Source organism: Lacerta agilis, chromosome 1 (assembly GCF_009819535.1).
Source record: "Lacerta agilis isolate rLacAgi1 chromosome 1, rLacAgi1.pri, whole genome shotgun sequence".
In the NCBI taxonomy this organism is placed as follows: Eukaryota; Metazoa; Chordata; class Lepidosauria; order Squamata; family Lacertidae; genus Lacerta; species Lacerta agilis.
The window spans coordinates 84,861,825-84,877,689 of record NC_046312.1 but is presented as its reverse complement, the minus strand read 5'-3'; the positions used below and the strand labels follow the sequence as shown (position 1 = coordinate 84,877,689).

Genomic DNA, 15,865 nt, shown 5'->3' with positions numbered 1-15,865 from the left:
TTTCAAGCAACAGTATATTTCATATAATTGATTTTGTTTAAAATCTTATCATTTATAAAGCCATACAAGGAACTGCAATGAGTCAAGATAGCTGTACAAAGGGAAAGGAAAGCTTAGTTGTGCATGGTCCATTCACACATGAACCATGGGTGATGCAGAGGCGTCTCTTAGAGAAGTGACAAAAGGTATGGGCACAAAGATACAAAATATAAAGGATAATTCTGTCTGTATAAATACATAAAAAAGGAGTTAATTCTGGCATGTGGCTTGTTTCCCTTCCCAATTACTCCTCTTTGTGTAGGCATTTGCATGTTTGGTGTGTGCTTAAAAAAGTGGAAGGGGATGCAAGAACAAAAAGTTGCTTTTAATACTGATAAAGGATGCTGTAACAACATTAACCATGGTAGTCATAAAACAGCAAATAGTTTGAACTGCAATTTTAAAGTCTGGATCTCTCTGCTTCTAGCGGCTGCAACCCTATAACCATTGTCTATAAGCTCTACTGTCTTCAGTGGAATTGACTTCTGCATAGAACGGCCCTCTTGAGAGTAAATGTCACTGACTTGAATGAGATGTACTTCCTAGTAAACACTGTTAGATATGGACCATTTGGCTTTAAATCTGTAACTGATTTTGGAGCTATGCCACTCATCTCCTGTAGACCTACTTTAAAAAATGGGAATTGACTACTGGAGATCAATGGGCATGCTCCAGAGTTGAGTAATTTTATGCTGCTCTTTGAAAAAGTACCTACTTGCAACAGAAATCAGCATCCCAATCCTAAACCCATCACTTGTAGGACCACACGATTGTAATGGGACACTTCCAAGGAATATGGTTAGGAGTAAAATGTCTTCTTTTTGTGGGGCTCAATATTTAGGAGTCTGTCTTTGTTGCTTTTATTAATAACCCTATACATGCTGCTTTTCTTTAGCCCCAAATTCAGGTATATATTGGATGGCATTGGCTAATGATATATTTGGAGAACCACAGGAGCTTTGTGGGTATGCTGCCAGGTTGCCGTTACTGGGCACTGGGTGAATGAGGAGCCATGTTGAACAAGAGTTTTTTTAAAAAAAAAATATGGGTGAGAATGCTGATGAAAATGCTGTACAAACACTATGATGACAAATTATGGAACAACTTCTAAAATGGGTGGAAGCTTTACAAGGGGGCTGAAATAGGAGATGCTAGTCTTCATTGCCTTAGTATGACAGAAGCTATTATGTCCATGTATAAAACTGGGAGTTTATTCCTCACATAGGCAGAGTTAATTCATTCAGTGATGGATTTCTCCCTTTTAATTTTTAACTGAACTTCTTGGCTTAATCAGAACAGACTCAACTTGAAAAACGTGTTCTGAGTCATCCACGAACAGATTAATAAATTGATGGTTGCCAGAATATAGCAATATATTGGGCCTGTGGCCTTTAAATGTTTATCCAATACATCCAGTTCCAATTACTGAGTACAGGCCATTGGTTTCTTTTGGGTATTAATCTAGTATGGTCCTTATGACTCTGGCCTTATGACTTTCTTATACTACAAGAAAGATTTAGCAAAACTACAGTGCTAGCTGAATGCCCCATGTAGAGTAGCAGTGCAGCCAGTTGCCATAATGCAGAGATATATTAGTTCGTTAATCCTCACAGCTATATTGAGCTGGATGTCAATATTTTTTGCTGCAAAATATTAAACATCTTTGTCGGTTGTATGTCAGCTACATAGAGACAAAAAGAGACATACTGTCTCTAATGTTGTTTACTTTAAATTTCTTTCACGGGCATTGGGAAGGGATTACTTATTTAAAAAATGATTAACTACAACTTCAAATAAGTAAAGCAAGCAACTGCAGGAGCTTTAGGGATAAATTTGGGGTTTTTATAACATTTAAGGAACTGGACATGAGGGTATCTGAATGGCTTTGCTCCTCTTCTCTTCTACATCTTACTTTGGCTGTTTCACTGCTCAGTAAGCTTCCTCAAATCTCAAGTTATATATCAAATTAGTTATGACCACCCAGCTGGTGGAAGGGTGATTTGAGTTTCACAAATTTGCTAGAGAAAAACATAATGAACAAAAGTCACTAGTAAACAAGATTTTAAAACAAAGAAAGAAAAACTGGAGAGAGGAAAAGAGACACATTCAAGAAATGTACAGCCAACAGGAAGAGGAAAGTGCATTTCAAACAGGTATCTTTGGCAAGATTATGCAGTTCTTTGTGTACGGAGGAGGGTGTTTGTGTGCATGTGTATAAAATATAACACCATCTATTTAAAGGGTTGAGTTATTACTACATTGCATACATGGGGGGAAATTACATTAGACATCAGTCCCAGGCATTGGAAATGAGTTGGTGAGTTTCAGATGGAATAATCTTCTCTTGTGCTCTTTAAAAGACATTCAATAAATGGCACAAGTTTTTTTTTTTTTTTTTTTTCCGGGGATTGCAGCAGCTCCTCCAGCACTTGGGTAGTTTGGCAGAAAGCAAACTAAACCAGTTTAGAACAGGGACTCTCTCTCTCCTGTGCCACAAACAGCCTCCTTAGGCCTATGAAGAAACTGAGGCTGAGGCAAATTAACACCAACAAACCAACCCAAGGATTACTCACCTAGTGAGCAGCTCACTTACATCCTGGGCAAGTGGCTGGGTGGGGGGGGGGCAGATCAATGGATAAAGAACGTGGCAGACGCAAATAGCCCCACAAGGCAGAGATTGCAGAGAAGGAGACAATCTGTTGCCTCCGAAGTTGTGACAGTATTTCGAAAACTGGTTGCCTTCTCCTCCTCACATACACCAGGATGTTCCTTCCTGGGTTGGCACTAGCAGTCCATAAAAATGGACCAGAGGTTTCCATCAAGATTGGTCTCCTTTTGATCCCTGCTCTATGGCTCTTAGCACAAATGGAGAGGCACACTGCAAGTTGAGGGAAAGGAAGGAAGGGCAGATAAAAACCATACTCCGCTAACCCAATCAAGATATACATAGAAATTACTGGGTCTGGGGGAACTCTCATTTCTTCTAGCAACTTCTTGTGCCTCTTTGTGCTCTTTTTCACAAGCACCCGGTTAGCTCCAGATCGAGAGCCACCCTGGAGGAGCTGGGGACCTGATCTATGGAAAAACTGTGGTTGATAAATACAAGTTACTCCTAAAATGCAGCTTTTGTCTTGAATGCAAGCTGGAAAAGCAACAAGTTACATAATGTGATTAGCTTTGCCTTTTAAAATATAGCCATAGTCAGCAAGGATGGCCCAAACACATAGGGATCTTTAAACTTTCCATCTTCAGCTAGTGAGTTAGTAAAGGAGCAGTGAGCAGGTCATGGCTGGAAGCAGGTATTCTGACATGCGTGTGCTCGCCATGATGATATATATGTGACCACAGAAGCCTTATATCAAGGTCACTTCCTTTGAATGGCAAAACAATAATGAACCATAAAGTTTCAATACCGCTCTCTGTGGCAAGACAGCAAATGATGAAGGGGAAGGGTGAGATTGCAATTTTTTTTTGAAAGCAGTGAAAAAATGAAGTCTGAAAAATAGAGACTTTCAAAAAATATATATATTTATAATATTTATATATATATCTATAGACACAGTGTTTCTCTAATTGGTTAATGGCAGGGTGAGACAGTTGCAGGTGAGGGAGGGGGAATCATCTTGCTTGAATTTTGCAGAAGGAGGAAATATTTGTAACCTAGAAGAGAATAAGCTATCGCAGTCTCTGGCATCCCATCTGGATGCGGGTGAGGCAGAGCCTGGACAATGACACCAATAACTGATGCTCCCACTCCATCCAACGAACCATCTCAATGACAGTCATTGGATGCAAAACTCATGCTTTATACAGTATCCAGAAATAAGTCTGTCTCCACACATTTTCACACATACGCAAACCTCTAACCTTTGCGTCACTCAGCAACGAAGTACAAAATTTATACATGCTCACTTGCTCATTTCTAAAAATGAGATGGTGGGGATGAGAAAGGCTGTATTGTTGCACTGCCCTGTGGCACGATATCAAAATACATTGTTCATAGGGGGCTGGGGTGGAGAGGGATGCACATCTTTTGAAATCTTGCCCATGTCAATAAGACTAACCAAATAAGCACTTTGTACTAAGTTATACATACAAGAGTCTATAACATGGATGGGGAGGGGGGGGAATGTAGGAAGATGCAAATATCAGAGGAGGTAAAAGATAAAAGCAATATGGCAAAAATAAATACTTTTTGTGTAAATTTCACTTTAAATTTTTTTGATTAGCTTACATTATTTCGTCAGTATATTTCATACATACATACATACATACATACATATATATATATATATTATATCAAGGCAACGAGAGAGCCACACTCTCTAGGGGAATTTAGGTGACTGCATGACTTGGAGTTTGTATTATGACTTTTTAAGTGAATGTTGCATGGCTTCATGCTGAAGTGCCTCATCAACACACAGCCTGTCCCTAAAGATCTTCCCCTGCTATTTCAGGAACCCAGATGGTATTTTACGGGAACAGACTTTTCATCCATTGTTTTAAATGGGAGGTCCCTGGTACCTCTTCAAGGGTATCAGCCCAACCCAATCCACACTGTATGTTATGAGTCCTGTTGTGTGTTATCAACAGAGGAGGGTGTGAAGGGCTTACTGCCCACATGCTCCTTATCTGTTGACTCAAGTTGTTGTCATGCATTCTAGTCTCTGCATAAGTCTTTGACCAATCCCCGTTGGACCAGCTGACACAGCAAGCCAAAATGACTTGCTTTCAGCAGGGCCTTGACTCTAGTCTAAGTAGAGGTTGAAGAATTCACAATAAACCCATAGGATTTGACACATGGGAGCATCTCTTTGTCCATTCAGCACAAGTGTTCATGTCTGGGATTTGCCAGTGCAGATGATGTGAGAACCCTACACAACAGAAGGATACTTCCACAACCAAGCAGATGTCTCCTGACAAGTCAACCTTTCCTTGACAAAGATACCCAGAGCCTTTAGGCAGCACTTCTGCAGGCCCCCCATTAGGAGTGACAGAAGTCATGCTAGTAAAAAGACTAATTTGTGATGTGGGCAGAAAAATACATAGTTCCTCTTTGGCTGCTGCTACAATACTACCTCATTCACTGTGAAAATGTGTATGTAGCGGCTCTGCACAAAAAAATTTGCAAGGTAGAAACTGCCTCCCTTTCCATAACAAGTGTCAGCTGAGGACAACACTGCCAAGTTCAACTAGTGTGTCGGTGCAAGATCTGATGCCTCCAGAAGCAAACACAAAGCCTGAATAGGCAAAATAATGAATTTTGCTACATATTAATTGTTGAGCTCAAATGGATACAGATTAATCAACTATGGCCACTAGTTTTTTTGAGCAGCTATGGCTGTGCTTAAGCCAAAGCTCACATCAAGCTGGCTCTCCTTACATCATTATTCCTAGTGGCTTCGAAACAAGATCCCCCTCTCCCTCTTATTGGATCATTCATCTTGCCTTTGCACAATTGAATAATTTCCATGCAAGATACAAAAAAAAGGCGTGCATGCCTACTGAGAAGGGGTAAGCCTGGACAGGAAAGGAATGGCATTCCCAAACTGCTGGTATTTAATTTTTTTAGGGGCAAGGGGATCATGGGACAGATTCCCTGTTCAAATGACCTACCATGGGTCTCATTGCATAGAAACCAGAAGATATAATTATGATGTGGCTAGCATGCTCCTTAAACTTAGCTAGGGGAATACTCCCTGCAACTCTGGTATACAAATTATGTGTGCACATGCACTGTGCACATGTATGAGGTGTGGACTTCCTGCCTCTGTAGTAGATCAGGCACTACTGCTAATGAGGCTTCTCCTCCAGCTGGAGTAATGGAGGCCAATATTCCTAGAGGAGGGGGGGGGATGCAGGGATCAACCGTTCTGAATAACCATCACATCATTCAGCAAAGTCATGATCTTAACACTGCAGATTTCCACCGATATGTATTGCAACAGGTGCACACTACACAAATGCGCACACACAGGCACACGCACACGCACACACACGCTCCATACATTCAGCAGTTGAAGAGTTGGGAGCAATTACTTTCAGAAATGGGTACCAATGATTGCTTGTTCGGCAGGTCTCTCAATGTGATTCCTGCAGCTCACGTATTCATGATTTTTTTTAAAGTTTGCCTTATTTTCTAAACAAGCAACTACTATATAGTCCTACCCCACAAAGGTTAATAAGATCCGTGCTTTGGCCTGTGGGGCTGAATTCTCTGATTTCATGCTGATCCAAAAAGCCAAAATTGTCTCCACCTCTTGAACTTGGCAGGGAAAGGCGATGATGTCGGTTCCTTGGTTTCTGCTATGTACGTACGTTTGCTTGGTTTGGGCTTTCCAGCAATTCAGACCTTCCCCCACTCTCCAACTCTCCCCCCGCCCCCTAAAATTGGTTCACTTCCCTCTTTCGCAACGCACTTCCTTGCACTCCTTCTCGGAACAACTCCAAGTCCTTCTTCAAAATTCAAGGGCAAGAAGCCCCCTTCAGGGGGAAGGCATCGGTTCATCTCTTTTGAGAGGAGCCGAGCATGACCCTGGAGACAAAGTTGACAATGGCGGCAGCTGGTTGGTCAGGGTCCAGCTCAGCAAAGAGGTGGCAGACGTTGTCTGTTGTACTGCCTTGTTTCCTGGCCACAAAGCCAAAGAGTCTGCAGAGATGACAAAGAAAAGAATGGGAGGAGGGAGGGAGGGAGGGAGGGAGGGAGAGAGAGAGAGAGAGAGAGAGAGAGAGAGAGAGAGAGAGAGAAGTGTAAGCTAGGGCAGACATGAATAACCACAGCTATTTGTGGAGCAGAGATTGCTACCAAAGTACACACACCCCACCGCCCCATCATACTGGTGTTATCAGATAAGCTATAAAAATATTCAATCTTCTACCAGTGGAACTTGAGACAAAACAAATGTATCACATGGAATTGGAGGTGGGGAGGTGTGGCCTTTAGAGAAAGGATGTGGATTTCAATTGCTGTAGCTCCATTATCTAAGTAAGAACAACATGTTTTGGGTTTGTTTGTTTGTTTGTTTTCAATTTCAACTTTCAAAAGGAAAGTTATAAATACTAGATGAAAGTGGAACAAAATGTGATCCTCCTCCTGTCATTTCTAATTAGAGAAAGAAAAATCCAGACAGCTGGAGATTCTAATAAAAACACCCCTTGCTACAGACAGTACCTAAAATTAGTGGGGCCCATAAGCCACCAGAGCTCGCTCCAAGCTACTCGGCTAGAGGCAGCATCAGGAGGAGAACGGAGAACATGACCAGAGAGAGGAAGTAGCTCAAATTGGTCACACAGCTTGGCTTTTAATAGGATTTTTCTCCCCTAGTAGAAGTAAAAGGATCATATTCAATAAATCTCTTGTTATGTATGAGGTAGTATCACATCTGTAGTACAAAAATCCTTCTCCATTGTTTATTGGAACAAATTATTACTCTAATTGCACTTTTCAGTCCTTTTTCTTTTGCTAAACAAAATGGGAAAACTTGGGAGGTTGGAAAAAAATAAGTTTTTGCATTTGAGTTTAGGATGGCAAGAGTCTTTTTCAGACTCTTGTTCTGTCTCCTGCCCTCCACCCCCTTTTGGGATCATGTGAAATGTGACCTCAACATGAAGTACTGAACTCCCCAGTGAGAGTTTAAATAAGCTAGACACAGGCAACAGTCCCTAAGTGAGTTGGACACTGGTAAGATAGACTGCCATCACTGCTTGTGGTTACAGACTGCCATATGCAGCTATTAAACTGAGGAACTGAAGCCACGGTTGTTTCTGCAGTACCAGTTGACAGAGCCATGCATGCAATGCTAAGCATGGCTTAGACAGCACTGATAACAGATTGAGAGTAAATCTGTCTGAATCAAGGGTCACTCCCCACTCCCTGAAACAGATGGTCCACACAGTTTCAGGTCTCAAAGTTGGGACCAATATGGAAGTTCAGACCAACTCTCCATCTGATCACTCCTCTCAGTTGTGTGAACCACTTCAATCCAAGATAAATTAGGCCAAAGAACCATTCATACATGTCTGTAAGCTTTGGAGAATCTAGCCACTATGAAAAGGGCCTCTGTCCTTTGTAATGGTCTAACACTGAACCTGAAGTTGAAAAACAAGACTTACTTTGCAGCACCACCACTGTCTGACTTAGTCCACCTGCGGAGATAAGAACAGCCTTTGGTTAATTTTCACCAGGGCAGGAATAATACCAAGGTGTAACCTGTAGAGTGGAGTAATTAGAGTAGGATATGGGGGTAGGGAAGACTGGTAAAGTAACACTTTGACTGAATTGGTGGCTAATCACGTGACCCCTTTCTTCCCTGTGTAAAGTAACAAATAAGTACAGCCAAGAAAGGGGCATGGGCTCCATCTGCCTCTTACTATTATGAGAACCCCCTCTTCCTTATCCCCTTCTTCTGAGAAACGATCTGTTGCCAGAATATATTAAGATCTTCAAAAGTGTTGATGAGCTGTTGGGAAAATGTCTCTGAAATACAAGCCCAATATGAACAGCTTTCATAAGCAACAATGGGCTACAGTGTGATTTTTTTTTTCAGGCCCTTCTTCAGTCTTGTGAAATCTCATGTCAAACTATTTATGCCAATCAAAGCCCCTGAAACCAGCAGGGATATGATGTAGCTAAATGGTACAGCATCTGCTTCACATGCAAAGATCCCAAGTCCAATCCCTGGCATCCCAGGTAGGGCTGGGAATGTCCCCTGTCTGAAGCCCTGGATAGCAGTTGCCAGTCAGCATAGACAATCCTGACCCAGTTGGACCAATAGTCGGACTCGGTATATAAGGCAGTTTTCTGTGTTCCCATGATGCTTCCTTACTGTCCAAAGCAAATGGTTCACCGAAGTTCAGTTTGTCATCTTTGCTCCTCATGTCGTAAAGGATGATGAAGTGTGTGAGGCACCTAGAAACCTCACTTACTATTGACAATTTCCTGTGTTTTGGAAATTAAGGAAGCCCACCTTGCTGCAGTGTCACAGAAGAATAGAAGTTTAATTACACAGATTTCTGCTCTCAGTCAGTAGAGCATGAGACTCTTACTCTCAGGGTCATGGGTTCAAAAGATTCCTGCATTGCAGGGGGTTGGACTGGATGACCCTTATGGTCCTTTCCAGCTCTACAATTATAGAATTCTATGTGGAAAATCGAGTCTGCAAGAACTTTGGATTTTCTGAGAAGCAAAGCAAGGGAATGAAGGATTCTGCCATCTCCTATATTTCACTTTGTTCAGCTATGGGTTGTTGTTGTTGTTGTTCATTCGTTCAGTCGTGTCCGACTCTTCGTGACCCCATGGACCAGAGCACGCCAGGCACGCCTATCCTTCACTGCCTCTCGCAGTTTGGCCAAACTCATGTTAGTAGTTTCGAGAACACTGTCCAACCATCTCATCCTCTGTCGTCCCCTTCTCCTTGTGCCCTCCATCTTTCCCAACATCAGGGTCTTTTCTAGGGAGTCTTCTCTTCTCATGAGGTGGCCAAAGTACTGGAGCCTCAACTTCAGGATCTGTCCTTCTAGCTATGGGTTAGTGCTCCTTAAAAAGGTTCTTAGTCTGATATAAATTAGGAGTTCCTTAAGATGTGCAAACCAGGCACTGTTCAAGGTACAGTCACATGCAGAGGTGATAGGGCTTTTTTTGGTGACAGTGCCCCAATTATGAAGCATTCTCTTTAGAGATACTCAGCTGGTGCCTATCCTGTTAGATTTTCAGAGCCAGGCTCTTGAACTTTATTGGATGGTGTATTTTACTCCTGCCTTCTCTGGTTTATTGCTCTTTTCACTGTTTATTTATTATTATTTTAAAAAAATACTGCTCAAATGTTGAGTTTTAGCTGCTGATTATTAGGCACCTTGCAAGCTTACAGTGAAAGCAACAGTAAAAGTCTTTAAATAAATAAATAAGGTAGGATAGAAAACAGAAAGTCATTTTCCGCCACCCCATCTTTGCTATGATATATCTGCCTATAAATCCTTTTTTGATTTGAGTCTCCCTAATCACAATAAAACTAAAACCCTGCCACTTACTTTCTTTCCTGTGGGTCCACATCACAGAAGGTGACACTGATGATGGGGTAATGTCGTCTGAAGAACAGCCTGAAACAGAAATATGAACATGAGTAAGTGACATGCTGTAGTTAAAAGAAATGACAGTGGATGAATGCTGCTGGGCCCATCCATACAAATGACCAAACAACCCCAAGGTAATCAGCACCATCCTATTACCGGTACATGAGCTCTGCATCAGTCATTTACAAGGCTAATGGAACACTGGCCAGCAGGGAGGTATTAAATGCAAAATATCCTGAGCTTTACTTGATGCCTACTAGCCAATTATGACAAAACAGAAATTTGAAATGGGTTATTATACCAGTGCCACTGCTGAGGGCCTTATGTGTGAAGCAGAGAGTAACTTGGGGAACTTCTCACTAATGCAACCAGCTAATGGGTGTGAAAAGACAGTCTTCATTTCGAAGCTCACAGATCACCCTGAGTCCCAGACCATATTTGGCTCTTACTTCCTCTGGTTGTCTGTTAAGGTGATTCCTTGTGTTGAGACTTTGAAGTGGACAATAGTAGCAGATGGTGGGGTGTCAGCGGCCAGCGTCTCAGTGATAGCTTTGGCAATGGCCTGTGGCCCTGTTAATGATTCCATCTCCACCGAGTTGATAAAGAGCACATTGCAGGCTGGAGGGGGGGAAAACAGTGGCACACACATCAGTGGGATGGCACAATGCAGGATACACAAAGGCTAAATCAGGCTCAATCCTGCTGCTGCCTGCACTACCTGTATGATGAGGATAACTTGTCTTTGCAGTCTATTTGCTGCCTGCTCACAAGAGCTTTCCCCAATGACTGTGGACAATGCTGGGGAATGTGGATCTGTATCTGACTGACTTCTTGCAAGAAGTCAAACAAGTTTACAATTTCAGTAATTGGAGAGCCTAGAGTCTGTTGCTCCCAATGGCAGAAATCACAATCAAAAGTTGAGAAGTGATTAAGCTACATCAATATGCAGTATAATTTCCCCAATTTATGCAATATCCAAGTGCTGTTTATCTCAGAAGCTGCAAAGTTGCACATAGACCACTTTAAGCAGCCTAGCTGTGTGCAGGGTTGCACCAAATCAACTCTATCTGCACACTCCAGCAATCCCCTCCCCCACTGGCCACTTTCAAATGCCATGGACCAATTGTTCAACTACAACCTTCGCTGATGACTGGCAAATTGCTGGCTGTGGCTGGTGGGAACTGAAGTTTGACAAGATCTGGAGACCCATGGCTTAGCCAAGCCTACCATGATCCCTTCCATTGCCCACAAGCTTTATTCCAGTTCCTTATCTTGCTGGGACCACTGTAATCTTGGAAAGAAATAAGCTAGTCAGAGCTTTTCTCCTGGTGGCTAATTTCCACGCAAGGCTTCCACTGGTCAAAATGAGCAGATAATATCAACAATGTGTGCACTAACACAATCTTCTAATAACACTAGGGACAATTGCTTTGTTTTCATATGATAACAACAACAAAACAAAAACAGGAAAATTAGAGAAAGCTGAGTTTAGTTTTGCCCAGGCAACTGACAGCCAGTCATAGATGCTTGCTAGTATCTCTGTGATATTGTACAAAGAACTTGACTGATAGTTAAAGCTGGTAAGAAAAACCCAGCAAAACTGTTTTAAACTAAAATTTCAAAAGCAAATCTTAAATTTTTAAATTAAATATTTTAAAAGTACAGTGAAATTACAACAGCATACTACAAGACCTTAAAACATTATGCAATTATGAATGCTCCCAGTGTAACTGTAATGCTCAGGCAAAAACATTATCAGTTTTACCTTGAAACTCTAACTAGCAAAATGCAGAAGGTCACTGCTATCTAAAGCCCAATTACTTATGTAAAAGTTCCATTGAAACCTCTCTTGGAAGAGAAGGCTATTTTGCACTGCTCCAGGTATAAGGAACTGCAAGACTTAAAATGTATGATGACGGAACAAAAGGGTGTACAGAGCTTGCTCTGAGTACTACCAAGTTAAGTAGAAAGAATATTTTTAAGCATTTTCATGCAGTGCTGCTCAGTAAATTCCAGAGACTGTATTCAACTGGGCTTTATTCCCAGACAAGGTTGGGGAGGTTTCATTTCAGTAAAAGGGTTCCAAACTGGTTGAAATGTTTCCCCTTTCTATCTGAGCTACTCACCTGCTCCCTGTTTGAGCAAGTCTGTTGCTGAGTTGCTCGATGTGGTTGTCTCTTTTGTTTCATCCATGGGATCTTTTAAAAAAAAAAGGAAGGGAAGTTTTTGGCCATTGGCAAGAGCTCTTTCTAAGACTACATGCTCAAGTCCATTTAACACATCCATGTTACCTTGCTGTACCCACAACTGAAGTGTCACAAGCGGTACAGGTTGACTTCCCCTTAACAATTCTAGCAATACATTTTTATGTATGCAGAAAAGATTCTCTATCATCTTCATATTTTTGTAAACAGAACCAGCAGGAGGTAGCCATTAAAAGTCAACTAAATTAAAGCAGGAAGGATTATCTTGAATTTATGAAAAATGAACATACAGTCAGTGCCTTTTACAGAGTTTGTCCCTCTGCATGACTCCCAGGGGACAATCACACACAGAGATAGAGAAATACAGTGTTATTGCTCGCTAATCTCACTGCTACCTAAATTGCTTTCAGTGAAACATGTTGGTGACAGAAATTGTTATGTTTATGCAAGGTCCTTATCAGTGCCGTCTTAAAGGGATCGGACACCCTGGCACGACAATCCCTCGGCGCCCCCGGTGGGCCGCCTCTCCGCCCACGTCCCTCCCGCGCTGGCCGCCCCTCGGGAGGGGGGGTGGCCGAGCGGGGGATGAGGGGAGTGGCGCTGCAAGCCGGCCGCCCTCCGAAGCCCCAGCTGGAGTGCTGGGAAGGGCACGCAAAGCCCCGCGCCGCTCCAGCGCCACGCCCCTCATCCCCCGAGGGGCGGCCAGCGTGGGAGGGAGGTGGGCGAGCGGGGGGTGAGGGGCATGTGCTGGAGCAGCACGGGGCTTTGCGTGCCCTTCCCAGCACTCCAGGTTGGGGAGGGAGCGCCTGGTATGCCGGCAGGCTCGTGGGGGCGCCCCTGGGGGGCCTGGCGCCCTGGTGCACCGCGCCACCCAGCCCCTATTACGAGATGGCCCTGGTCCTTATGATTCCTTATCCTTTATAAAATTGAACAGTCTCTCTTCTCCTGCTCCCTCAGTGTAAGCCTAGGGATGGGGAAGGAATCTTGGATTTCAAAGTGGACTCACCCGATTTGATCTCTATCACATCATGAGTTCACTTTAAAATCTGCAATATGGCAGATTCCTTTATTAGATAGACCAAGGTTTCCAGTGCTACCTCTGCCCCCTCCCCATTTTAAATAACCCTTTCCCAAAGCTCCAGAGAGTCTTCCAGCCACACACAGTGAGAGCAGCTACTGTGCAGTGGGTTCTTGCCATTGCACACTTTTGAATAGATATAGGGAGCAAGTCCCACAGGAAGCAACTGAACTTGAGGATATTCCATTGCTTTCAGGGGGGTTTTACAGCAAAAGCATGGCTGCCCCCAAGTAAACACTTTTATTTATTCAATATAAGCATTCTCCTCTTAGGTGTCAAGTGTCCCGTTTCCGGCGGGATAATCCCGTTTTTAAATGCGTTTCCTGCCTTTGTCCCGGATTTTTTTTCAAAATCCCGGCATTTCTATTTCAAAGGACTGACTGCTTTTTCTGCCCGGCTCACAAGTCACGGGCAATGAAGGGTTAAAGGCTACAGCGAAGAAATCCTGCCTCCTTCCTTTAAGGATTGGATGCTGCAAGCCAGGGGAGCAGAACAACAACAAAAAAACCCACCTAGCTGAGCCTTCATTGGCTGCCTCTCTCCCCCCACCTCTGCCTGACTAGATTCTGACAGAGGAGAGTTTTACTGAAGCCGTGGACGTGTTTCCCCCCCCCCCCAAGAAAAAGGAAAGAAACAGAAAATAATAATAAACTGGCGGTTCCCTCAGCACAGGCTCCTTGAGGACTGATCTGTGGCGAGGATTGTAAGGTAGAATGAATGAACCGATCAAACAATCCCGTCTTCAGCCCTTCTGGCAGGGGCTCTCGCTGCACCAGGGAGGGTGGGTGCATGGCGGGGGCTTGCCCAGTGAAAGGTTTGATTTGCCTGGCGGCTCTAATGGCCGCTTGGCGAGGCAGGTTGCACGGAGGGAGGGGAAGCGTGCGGGGATGGTGTGTGGGTGGGGGTGACACAACTGCATTCTGCTCTCACAAGCTGAGCAGGGGCTGCAGCACTGCAGCAGCAGCAGGAAGCCGGAGGGTGCGCCGCACGGCTGAGCTGAGGCCGCTACTCCTGACCGATGTCAAGGCACCGATCCCGGCCGCGTTGCCACGCAAAAGACGGTACGGCGGCGGCAGCAGCAGCAGCAGCCCAAAACAGCTTGATCTATGGAAGAGCACGGTTGCTGCGTTCTAGCTGCTCCGCCCACTTTTGCTTCTGGCTCCGCCCACCACTGCCATGTGATCCCTTATTTTCAAATCCGAAAGTTGACAGCTATGATTCTCCTGCTCCCTTCATGTAAGTTGTGCGTTTATGACTCCTGTAACCATCTGATTCAAGGCTCCTGTCTTCAGACATACAGTATTTCAATCCTAAAACTCATAAGGTGGGTGGGTCTGCAGGGGAAGGTTCTAGAATTTCTAATGTGGTAATTTGTATCAAACCAGCAACACAAAAAGTGACTCTTCTTTTGAGAGCTTTTGAACACACACACACACACACACTCCTGATGAATAAACTGTGGTGTTCTCTCCATGTACTCTGCTCCTGATGCCCACAAGTGCTTTTCACATGTCTTTACCTCGATCGGGAATGACCAGCTTGCAGGGCAAGGCCAGAGGCATGATGGAGTGCTGGTACACGAGAGCTGACAAGCAACCTGGGCAAGAGAACAGGGAAATATGACAAAAGTTAAAGATATCTGATGGTGCAATTTGGTGGCACTCAGTTTCTGCTGCTGCATTCTGACGTGATGCTATGTTTACCATCAGTGATTTCTACACAGTACACCAAATGAATTGGATACTTAGCTGTCTAAATATCTGAATGTCCAGGGTCAAATTCTGAAACCTGTTGCTCAGATTACTTTTGATTCTAAGAGACATGCTCTCTCTATATATATAATTTGCAAAAGCTTACTGTATATAATAAAAAATTAAGAAACATATATCAATAAAATTATCATTATGCATCTTGGTTTCTATTATATCAATTTCTCCCTATTGCCTGAAGTCCTCGAAATATATATAATATTGTTGTTCTTTCACCACAAACTCCACAAGAGGGCAGAATTGGGCAGAACATTTATCTTCAATAAGACACAAGAGAATGGGATGGGACCAGGCAGTTCTATTTATGAAAAGCAGAGAGCAGGAAAGGTTTATACAAAGTATTTCTAATTTATTTTTAAAGTAAGCACTTACCAAAATTTGGTTCATTAGGGCATCCTTTTAGTTTCACACCTTTAGGGCAGGTTTCTATCAGGAAGTGCCTAACCAGCTCATTGGTGAGATCTCCTGTTGGGGCAAATCAGGATTTCAGTGCAAGTTCTGAAAGCTTCTTTCAAGCCATAACACTCTGATTTAGGATATGGTGGGCCATAAACTCATACCATGCTGCCCTTCATTGGCAAGCAAGAGGAAATTATAACAATGTACCACAGAGCCTAGGGCTTGCTGATCAGAAGTTCGGTGGTTCGAATCCCCGCGATGGGGTGAGCTCCCGTTGCTCGGTCCCAGCTCCTGCCCACCTAGTAGTT

At 43.4% G+C, this 15,865-nt stretch overlaps 1 protein-coding gene across 16 annotated transcripts in view; it reads right to left on the bottom strand.

Annotated features, from left to right (window-relative positions):
* Nucleotides 1–6,238: 6,238 nt before the first annotated feature.
* TNS1 (tensin 1) overlaps nucleotides 6,239–15,865 on the bottom strand; it is a 286,343-nt gene continuing 276,716 nt past the window's right edge. For all 16 annotated transcript variants that reach the window (XM_033161337.1, XM_033161327.1, XM_033161376.1 and 13 more), the window contains 7 exons: nucleotides 15,531–15,623; nucleotides 14,909–14,986; nucleotides 12,234–12,305; nucleotides 10,557–10,725; nucleotides 10,066–10,134; nucleotides 8,152–8,184; nucleotides 6,239–6,688 (listed from right to left, as the gene is read on the bottom strand). In XM_033161337.1, the coding sequence (XP_033017228.1) occupies nucleotides 6,544–6,688; nucleotides 8,152–8,184; nucleotides 10,066–10,134; nucleotides 10,557–10,725; nucleotides 12,234–12,305; nucleotides 14,909–14,986; nucleotides 15,531–15,623 (659 nt within the window). In that variant the 3' untranslated portion in view covers nucleotides 6,239–6,543. The remainder of the gene's footprint in view (nucleotides 6,689–8,151; nucleotides 8,185–10,065; nucleotides 10,135–10,556; nucleotides 10,726–12,233; nucleotides 12,306–14,908; nucleotides 14,987–15,530; nucleotides 15,624–15,865) is intronic.